At 35.0% G+C, this 11,366-nt stretch overlaps 1 protein-coding gene across 1 annotated transcript; it reads left to right on the top strand.

Moving 5' to 3' along the window:
• The first annotated feature begins 2,059 nt into the window (after positions 1-2,059).
• On the top strand, positions 2,060-3,377 carry LOC104225998 (AT-hook motif nuclear-localized protein 23-like). The gene has a single exon (XM_009777888.2). The coding sequence runs from the start codon at positions 2,328-2,330 to the stop codon at positions 3,153-3,155; it is 828 nt and encodes a 275-aa protein (XP_009776190.1). The 5' UTR covers positions 2,060-2,327; the 3' UTR covers positions 3,156-3,377.
• The last annotated feature ends 7,989 nt before the right edge of the window (positions 3,378-11,366 follow it).

Raw genomic sequence — 11,366 nt, forward strand, 5'->3', positions numbered from 1 at the left:
GTCTAAACCAGAAGACATGGGCCAGTGGGGTTATATACTCTTGCATTCTTGACTCCTTCTTTGCAGTTGATACTTGGGCCTCAATTTAGGCCCAAACTTTGAAAGATGAAGTACAAATAGCCTTATAATTAATAAGTTGGGTTTGAGCATTGACTTAAAAGCAGCCAATAGTTTTCTTCAAATTTCATTTAGTTGGTTTGGTTAGTGAGAGTGCGCCATCTTAAACAAGAATAGCTTATGGCCCACATGTACTAGTTTATAAACGCTTTAATTAGAATAGATTGAGGTGCGCCTTGCTTAACAAAAGTGACAATTGCATGGCCCTCATTTTAACTAACTTCGTTTCGATCCTTAGAATTCGAGGTACGCCATTTAGCAAATTTCCATGGTCCTCGTAAAGTTGCAAATTCGTAATTGCTTTAGGCGCGTTATTTTAATAAATTACCTTCCTAAACTCGGGTGCACATTTATGTGACTCAAATCCAAATCTCAACAACGTCAGATAAAATATGTCGAGAGCCGCGGGTGCATTTATGTGACGTGGTTCAAGACATATTTTAAATGACGCTGCAATCTTCCTTAAAAGTAATTCAAAGCGGCATAAAGTTAAAATTTGCACATAGGTTCATAATTGTTTAAAATCAGATAATTAAGCTGAATATAACAGTTGAGCGACCGTGCTAGAACCACGGAACTTGGGAATGCCTAACACCTTCTCCCGGGTTAACAAAATTCCTTACCCGAATTTCTGGTTCGCGGACTGTTAAACAGAGTCAATCTTTTCCTCGATTCGGGATTGGAACTGGTGACTTGGGACACCATAAATCTCTCAAGTGACGACTCTGAATCTTTTAATAATAAATCCCGTTTCGATTGTCACTTAAATTGGAAAAACTCCCTTATATACTCCCTTTCGGAGGTGTAGGAAAAGGAGGTGTGACACATACATAAACTTAAGTACAGTAATTGCTTATGCTATGGAAATGGTCTATTTGAATCAAGGATGCAAACATTAAAATTTCTAAGTGAAAAACAAAAAGTGCTTAAGATCAACATATTCTTATCCCTCAAGGAAAAAAAAAGAGAGGAGGAAAAAGCGGTTTCTGGCTTTCATATTCTAACTTTTTTTAAAAAAATCTTTCATATTTTAACTTGACCAATACTGGTGCAATGATAGTGAATTTGCAGGTAAAAGAGAAGGCCGAGTGAGATTTTCTGGCTATTTTAAAAACTAAGTAGTAAAATATATTACTAGCTTTTAAAATATATAGTGACACATGTTGGTATGAAATTTTCCTTATTCTTTTTCTTGAATGTGTTCTCAGCTGCTCTTTTTTCTATTTGCTCTTTACATATTACCCGTAGAAATTGAATTTGTTTTTTTTTTCCATAGTTTTTAAGATAGACGAAAAGGGATATATATATATATATATATATAACCGAACCCAGTCATGTTTATATGATTTTCATATACGTAGTACGAAGACATTATATCTTTTTTCTTAATACAAGAAAAAGGCGATGAAGGAATATCAGAAGTTTGTAAAAAGAAAATAACTAATAAAAAGTGCATCTTCAGGGAGTATTTAATTTTTATTACCACCCTAGCCAATCAAAGTGGAAATTCCCCAATACTTCTGTCCCATTACGATTAAATTTCTAATTTCAACAGGATGAATGATTACCTATAAACATGACAATTTGTTTTTCTATTTTAATTTATAAACACGACCATTCGCTTAGGTGAAGATGCAAATTAACTTTGTCCAAGATATATTTTTTTTTAATTCTCGGTCAGAGGTTTCTGAATATCATACACTAGATAATTATTATGGATCATTATCACCATGTTTCTTTCTCTCACATGAAAAGTTGTACATCATACATAACCTCTCCCTTAACTTATCTTTTGTTGTTTTCTTTTTCTCTTTATTATTCTAAATATTATTCTTATCGAAAGCAACAATAATTAAATCGTATTTTTACCACCCCCTCCCCCCAACCAATCTCTTGATAAAAATATTCGCTATATTTTATACCCTTACTATGTAATACTTTTCTTTTGTGACAATAGCTGCATTTGCCACTTTCTCTCTCTTCCTTCTCCATTTCTTCTCTGTTCCCTCTTTAGTTTTCTATTCGTTCCTAGGGTTGAAGTTCTTCCGTTTTTTTCATAAAATATATATTCACTTGAAAAAAAAGTATATTTTTCTCATGGGTATTCTTTGAGTTTTAATTTTGCTTATTATTAATCATATCATATATCATACTTTATTGTAGCTTTGTTTTCTGTTCACTACTTTTGTTTTTGTTATCTGTTGTTGTTTATGGCTGGTTTAGACTTAGGTTCAGCTTCTCATCGTTTTCTTCCTCATCATCTCCAAAGACCACACGATTCCGAAGATGATGAAAACAATCGGAATAATCAATTTTCCGATGAGAACAACAACAACAACGATATCTCTTCTCATCAACAGGGTGGCGACGTTGTCGGACGTAGGCCAAGAGGTCGTCCACCTGGTTCGAAAAACAAGCCAAAGCCCCCAGTGATCATCACTAGAGAAAGCGCGAACGCGCTTCGCGCACATATTTTGGAAGTGAGCAGTGGGCATGATGTGTTTGAATCAGTTGCTACTTATGCAAGAAAAAGGCAAAGAGGAATTTGTATACTAAGTGGGAGCGGTACGGTTAATAACGTCACCATACGGCAACCAGCGGCTGCCGGTTCAGTGGTGACGTTACATGGTAGGTTTGAGATATTATCATTATCAGGATCTTTTTTGCCACCACCAGCACCACCAGGAGCAACTAGCTTAACTATATATTTAGCTGGTGGACAAGGTCAAGTTGTTGGTGGAAATGTTGTGGGCGCGTTAATTGCTTCTGGTCCAGTTATAGTTATTGCTTCTTCTTTCACTAATGTTGCTTATGAGAGATTGCCTTTAGATGAAGAGAATGAGTCAATTCAGATGCAACAAGGAGTGTCACAACCATCTGGTGGAAGTGGAAGTGGTAATTTTGCTGATCCAACAATTGGACTTCCTTTTCTTAATTTGCCACTGAATATGTCACCAAATGGTCAACTTCCAATGGAAAGTGGAGGAGGAGGAGGAGGAGGATGGAATGGAAACTCAGCAAACAGGCCACAATATTAGGTCAGGGTTTTTTTCCAAGAATTTTTACATTTTGATGATGAAAAGATTCCCGAAAAATCAATGGATATTATTTGTACATTATTAAGCTTGGTTTAATTTCTAGCTCCGTTGACTGTTTGGAAAATATATCCTTTTGATTTTGTGAAATTTTCCTTTTTTCTTCTTGTTTGTGTGCTTAATTTGTTGGTACTTCTAAGCAGTAGATTAGAAATCTTTCTTGTTTTTTGAGGGTTAATCTATCTTTTTCATTTTTATCTTTGCAAACTAAGTCTGCTATGACCATTTCTTTTAGCAACTTGTTCGGCCATGGAATAATAAGATAATCCATGTTTTGGTTATCCAAGGAAAAAAGGAAGTTATTAAAATAACTTGTTGTTTATTATCTTCTCATGGCTATAAAATTTAATTATTATTCTTAGACTTTTTTCTAATGGCTATAAAAGATGAGTATTAATTTAAGGATACTTTAGGTTTCTCGATCGAACATATATAAATCCTGTCAAATCTAGTGGTTTTATCAAACTAATGTTAAAAAAGGAGAATCATATATAAATATAAATGTTCTTGCTAGATCTGATGCACATCAATTCTTCTGGTTCTCAGGAAATTTCCAAAAAAAAAATAAAGGGAAAAAGTTCCAAGGTTGAGTGAAATATTAAGTAATGAACCTGATTGCAAGTTGTTCAATAGAATAATAACCCAAATATTCTATCGTTCTTTCTTTTTCTTAAGTTAAGAAGCCAAACTTTTTACTGGTTTTATCCTGCTATGGAAATTTGTGAACTTTTATATAATAGATATCATTGGAGCCATTCACTAATTAACCATAAAAACATTACATTTGATGCTCAATCGCTATAGATGATCTCAAAGTCCTCTACTTTACTTTATTGTTAGGCCAATCTCTTTTCAGCCTAACTCAGCTAATATAGAACTAGAGAAAATAACCCGTCCTTTCATCCTTCTAGTACTTCTTTTTGCCAGCAAATCTTGTATAATCCAGTTTGGCTAATTGGCTTAGACCTTTGATGTGAAAGTATCTCTTAGTTGACAGTAGAAAAATGTGAAAAATTCAATCATATAAACTGATAGGATATATAAAGTATGTACTGCTGAACCGTGATTCAGGAAATAAAGTTTATGGGTTCGAGTACGGGATTCTACCCCAACCCATTTGATTTGGTGGGTTTGAAATCAATTGTTTATACTTATTTAGTGATTTTTTAAATACATATATAAGATATATCCAACAATTATTGGGTTCGAATGAACTCATACATTACACTTCCGCCCTTGAGAAGTGTTCTTGGAATGTTTAGAAAGAGCAACGAGCATGTTAGTAAATCCAAGCTGAAAAGTTAGGTTCGTAGTGAATTAGCCTTATGTAATTCTCCCTTTTTCACTTATCAAAAAAAAAAAAAAAAGTCCCTTTTCCTTTTTTGTGTTTGATTTTTTAAATTCAAGAGATAACTCTAATTACATGTTGATATGCATTAGAACGAATGGAGTGATATCCTGTGCACTATGTGTTATAGTAATATTATGATTCGTAGTTGCTCTTGCAAAAGTAGTTCCTAATTTGTCCGTCTTCAGTGCTTCTAAAACACAAGAGAAACTCTTGTTATACGCATCCTGCAATTCCTTGGTTTGCCAAAAGAAGTGCTACTTTGTTTTGCTCCCCGAACGTGTGTTGAATCAGGATCTTCTAGCTAGCTGACCAATAACTTGCAATCTGAAATATATTCTCCCGTTTTTAATGTAGTGTGGCAACTCCAGATACAAGGCTAAAAACTATTCTTCATCACTCTAAGAAAAGACATGCTATTCCTCTTAGACACCTAAACCATGTGGATGTTTAAAATGTGTGTCATAATTTACCTAGATATCTAGTAGGTTTCTTCTTTAAATACGTATAAGTTGTTCTCATTTAGGTTGGCATTTTTGCTCCAATGTTAACACCCTTTCATGTGTTCTATTAGAGTGTTGACTATGTAAGTCCTAAATTGCCTCTCAGATTTTAATGCTATGGCAGTGATGTTTGATGAAAACTTATGTTAGTTGAGTTGTAATGTTGCGGTTACTAATATACAACGGACACAATGACAGAAAAGAAAAACATCTGCGCGATTTAACTATCCTGAGGGCTACTTGTTTCTTCATTATACTAAAATTCTTACAAAGATAAACTAATACGTCTACATATTGTTTGATATGTGTTATCTCATTCACATATTAGGCGAAAAGTAAAGAGAAAAAAAGAAGAAGTTATGCCTACGTATACTCTCTTTCTTTGCCACTCTTAATTTTCTGCAGCTGATGCATATTTTTAATGAATTTATAAAATAATTAAAAATAAGTAATTAATACCGTGGTATAATAGGAAAAAAGAAATTGTCTTCTCTTGATATGCTAAAAGTGACAAGTAAAGTGAAAATTTATTTTTATAACATTGGACAAGTAAAAGTGAATGAAAGGAGTACATGGCAGCAATATTGGATGATGTTCCAATATAATTACTGCCCTGCGCTGTCCACAATAAATGATCATTTTACCTTTTTATTTTGGTTCAAAATAAGTGTCCATTTACCTAATCAAGAAGGAATTAATTTTATATTTTCAAAATTTTTCCTTAGTTATATTTCAATGTGTCAATGTAACAATTAATTAAGATTAATTTAATAAATACATTATTTTTTTCTAGGAGTTCGTATTTCCTTAATGGGTGTGCCAAAGATAAAATGGTCACTTATTGTGAACCGGGGAATAACGATTATATTGGTTCCCGTTTTACACTATCTACGACAATAATAAGTGAGGTATATACTTAACCGAAGAAGTTTGCATACATGAATTATAGATTTTCTTATACGGGAATTCAGAAGATCTAATTAGGTTTCAATTGTGACTTTTTGGCCATTGAATGTAACTGGCAAAGGATACATAGTATGGTATAAACTTATAGGGTTAATAAAAGAAGACGGAAGATACAACTAGGTTTCAATTGCGACTTTTTGGCCGTTAAATTTAACACGCTAAGGATATATAATTGGCATAAACTTACTTATACGTTAGTAAAAGAAGACGGAAGATCTAATTAGGTTTAAATTGTGATCTTTTAGCCATTAAGCTCATGAAGTCGCAAAAGCTACATTACGGCGTAGATTTTCTTATATGGTGAATAAAAGGAAAATAAAAAATTTAACTAGGTTTTAATTGTGACCTATTAATCGTCAGATTTAACTCGCGAAAACTGTTGTATGTACAAATTGACTTTCTTAATAGATCAATAAATGAAGATAGAATGTATTGGGAAATTACGTGAAAAGAAGAGATGGCCTAACCTAATGCCAAGGCGACTTATTTTTCTCTTGACGGCGAATCTTGATTGACTGACACTAAAAATTGATACGGTGAAAGAAGATTCAACTAGGTTTAAATTGTGACGTTTTAACGATTAAGTTAAATTTAACCCGCTAAAATTATATAATGACATAAACTCAATGAAGTTGTTATTCCTTCTTCAGTTAAGAAGCTAAACTTTTTACTGGTTTTATCCTGCTATGGAAATTTGTGAACTTTTATACTAATAGATATCATTGGAGCCATTCACTATTAACCATGAAAACATTTCATTTGATGCTCAATCTCTATAGATGATCTCAAAGTCCTCTACTTTACTTTATTCTTAGGCAATCTCTTTTCAGCCTAACTCAGCTAATAAAGAACTAGAGAAAATAACCGGCCCTTTCATCCTTATAGTACTGCTTTTTGTCAGCAAATCTTGTATAATCTAGTTTGGCTAATTGGCTTAGACCTTTGATGTGAAAGTGTCTCTTAGTTGACAGTGGAACAATTTGAAAAATTCAATCATATAAATTGATTGGATAAAGTTTGGGATTCAGGAAATGAAGTTTATGGGTTCAAGTATGAGATTCTACCACAACCCATTTGATTTGTTGGGTTTGAAAGGAATACATTTCGAGTCTCAGCAATTAGGAGCCCACCTAGAGAACAAGGGAACACAATTCAAGTTTCAGCAATTAGGAGCCCACCTGGAGAACAAGGGAATACATTTCGAGTCTCAGCAATCAGGAGTCCACCTGGAGAACAAGGGAATACAATTCAAATTTCAAATAGTCAGGAGCCCGCCTGGAGAACGAAGGGAAGAAGCAATTCAAATTTCAAATAATCAGGAGCCCGTCTGGGAAACAGAGGAAAGGAAACAATAGTCAAAGGAAGACATTTAAGAGGTTCAGCAATCAGGTGCCCGCCTGGAGAAGAAGGGAAAGCATTTCAAAGAATACCATTCAAGTCAGCCACAAAAGAACTTATGAGGAAAATACAAGTCAACGAGGCAACATCAGTCACAAGATCAAGTTTGGAAATAAATCTTTGTAAAGCATAGATTATAGCTTAGTCTAGCTTCTTCATTTTTGTCATGGTGTCATAAGGAGGTCAGTAGGCAGTATCAGCAGCAGCAACAACAGTAACAGTAAAATCGCAGCTTCATGGTAGTCCCAACTACCAAAACTTCCCGAACTACATTTGTACTTAATTAGTAATTTTTTGCCCACATATATAAGATATATTGATATATCCCATATTTTCGTACGTAAAAGTACACCGTAAGTCAATTGATGTAAGCTTAGAAATGAGATCATCTTTAAAAGTACATAAAGTAAGTTAATCATGTTACCTTGGAGGTTACAAATATTTAAGATCATGAACTACAAGTACCAAGAGGGTTGAAAGACTTAGAAGCTAAACTACTTGAAGAAAATTAAGTTTCATCGAAAGTTGACAAGTTGGGAATGTTATAACATGTACTTTTGGGGTGAGACTAGGGTTCTTAACATGATAAGGATGTTATTTTATGAGTTATTTTAGTCGTACGATAGTTGTGTGTTATATTTTGAAGTCAAGCGAGTTGTGAAGCTGCAAAGATCATCACAAGTTACATTCATAATATGCTGAAAATTATGGAAAATGTATCCGAGCTTTTCTCCCCATATACTTGGAATTGCGAGATAATCTAGCTACCAAATTAAAGATCTACGAGCCGAGTTTCTAACACACTAAATAATTTGTCGATACGATATCGGGGTAGAGAGATATTTGCATTTTTGCGAGACCACGCAAGCAGCTTCCAACGGGACCCACTTAGGCGGTTGATGATTCTCCAACCTTTAAAGATCGGGGCAAGGCTCATTTGGGTTCATTTTTTGACTCAACCAGACCCTATACTCTCCCAAGACACTCTCAAAGCAGCCTCTATAATTCTAGAGTGAAAACCAAAGATAAAAATATGAATCCAACACTAGAAATCCTGTGGTGCTTACTAGAAATCTCGTTCTTCATCTTGTGGCTATTTTAGAGGATTCTTAAAAGTGAAGTAACCTCAGGTTTCGTGCTGTTCTTGCTGATTAAGGTAAGAATCAATCCCTCGTTCACACACACACACACACACGCGTGCATATATATATATATATATTGGATTTTCAAGGCAAACTACAAGAATTTACATACCAACTTGAACACCAAAAGTTGATTCAATAAGAGAATACAACACTTATAGTGTTATGGTGTCATTGAGGATAGTTGTGGGCTTTGTTTGAATGAATTTTGTGTAGTTTCTACTAATTATAGTGAGTGTAACAGCCTACTACATGTACTTGTTGTTGTTGTTGTTGTTGGATTGTTTGGCTATTGAGGCTAAATTAGGAGATGAATAGGAGGTTAGAAGTCCTCCCATTGTACTTAATATCATGCAAGATATGTTGTTAAGCTAATGAATGAATGACTTTAGGGTTAAATGGTTCAAAAGGGATTCAATCCGAGATTGCCATTCGTCGTGTTAAATAGTAGTTTCATTGGTGATATTTATGAACTTGTTGTTATGTAGCTTGATTTGTGTTGTGGTGCTGAAAGTAAATAGATGAAGGTTGTTTAGCCAAAACATATAGATCTTGGTTCAAATAATTAATTTATACAAATGAGGGTTAATCTTTAGCTAACAATAATATCCCTAAATGGAGTTCTACAAAAAGGCAACATATATTATATAGATATATTCGGATGGTAGCGACAGTATGTAATAACTATTCTAGAAAACAAATGCAATAATGTAGCATTCAATATCAATGAATAGCAATAAATGACGTTTAAGTAAATAAAATGAATGAGTCACCCAAGAAATAATGGAATCAATGAATGTTCTTTCTGACAATGATGCGCGATGGAAAATTCTTCGAATATTTGAGTTATTCTCAGATCTAGTGGAAAAAATATAGACAATAATATCAGTAAAAAAGGTGATGTTTGTATATTATCAATGAGATCCTATTCTCTTTCTCAAGTCAAAATGTATTTTTACAAATAAATATCACATGTACCCTATCATTGTGTCTCTTTATATTTTATAGGGAGCAGGTTCCAAAAAACCCTAATGGTACAAATACACAGAATAATCACTAGAATATTCTCTTTTGTATCCTATCTCGAAACTAGCTGTTAAAGCTCTGCTAAGGGTGTTCGACCTCGACCTCGATGACAACTCATTGACATCCGACTTTGCTGACATCAGACCTCCGCCATTTGCAACCTCATGGATGTGGGTCTTGGTTGCACAATCCCCAATGTCTTGAATACAAAATAGGGCATCAAGTTAATGCTTGCCTCCAAGTCACACAAAGCTTTGGCAAAATCGACACCACCAATAGTGCATGGGATTGTAAAGGCACCAGGGTGTTCTAACTTTGGAGCCATGGAGTTCACAATGGCACTCACTTGATGTGTCATTTTGATCGTTTCATAGTTCATTGATCTCCTCTTTGTTACCAAGTCCTTCATGAACTTGACATATCCCGACATTTGTTGTAGAGCTTCAACCAAAGACACATTTATGGACAAACTTTTCATCATATCAATGAATTTCTTGAATTGGTTCTCATTGTTTTGCTTTGCTAGCCTTTGAGGATATGGTGGAGGAGGCCTTGGCAAAGGACCCTTGGCTTTAGGAACTACCGTTTCCGATATGTCTATCACATGTTCCCTAGATGGGTTCACATCATTTTGTGTCTCCTCCACATTGTCATCAATGTCTATCCTCACTTCATCATTCACATTCTCATCACTTACTTGCACATCATTGCTTGGCTCATCATCATCTTGCACCAACACATCATCACTCACAATCTTTCTTGGATTAGAGGTACTAGCAACTCCACCTCTACCACTTCTCGTAGTCACTGCCATAGCATGGACCATATTGTTCCCACCTTTTGGGTTTACTAATGTATCACTTGGTAGTGCCCCCTTAGGGCAAGTATTCAAAGCTTGAGAAATTTGGCATAGTTGGACTTTTAAGTTGCGGATAGAAGTGTTGTGGGAGGCTAATTGGGCATCGGAGTCGGTATTTTCTTCATCATTTGCTTGAACATATTTTCAATCCGTCCCATCTCATTGTTGGAAGAACTAGGACCTTGTGATGTATATGGAGGCGGGTTGTTCGGTTGTTGATATATCGAAGGCCTTTGAAAGCCCGACCCCCGATTCCCTTAATTATTGTTATTCCAACCCCCTTGATTGTTATTGCCTCCCCAATTACTATTATTGTTGCCACCCCAATTGCCTTGATTTCCTTGATTACCCCAATTTTGATTCTTTTTGTTCCCCCAATTGCCTTGGTTGTTGTTGTTGCCACTATTCCAATTTCCTTGTGATCTCCACTGTTGTTAATTCAGAGCATTGCCTCGTTGACCTTGATAATTGTTGACATATTGAACTTTTTCACTTTGATCATCATAGGAATCATCTTGATTGTGCCCACTACCACTTTGTTCAAATTGATCCTAATTTTTTTGAACTTGTTGACCTCATTGCCTTCTCTTATTGATCATCATATTCACTGCTTCCATAGCATTCACTTGTTTTGGCCTTTGAACTTGTTGCAACTGAGCTTTGTCCAATTGGTTCATAGTAGTAGTCAACTCGGCTATAGCTTGGCCATGGTTATGTAGCTCCTTGTGTAGGTGAATAACATTATGGTCACCTTGTGGAACATTAGCTCTACTTTGCCATGCCGAAGAGGTATCCTCCATCTCATCAAGCATTTCACATGCTTCGGCATATGGCGTATTCATGAAGTTCCCCGGCGAGTTGGTTAACCACACATTGGTTTGTTGTGTTGATGCCATGGTAGAATGTTTGTTG

The sequence above is a fragment of the Nicotiana sylvestris genome, chromosome 1 (genome assembly GCF_000393655.2).
Source record: "Nicotiana sylvestris chromosome 1, ASM39365v2, whole genome shotgun sequence".
Classification (NCBI taxonomy): Eukaryota; Viridiplantae; Streptophyta; class Magnoliopsida; order Solanales; family Solanaceae; genus Nicotiana; species Nicotiana sylvestris.

What these genes read in the sequence shown, in the direction of transcription:
- LOC104225998 (XM_009777888.2), top strand. Translation starts at nt 2,328, where the DNA reads ATGGCTGGTTTAGACTTAGGTTCAGCTTCTCATCGTTTTCTTCCTCAT.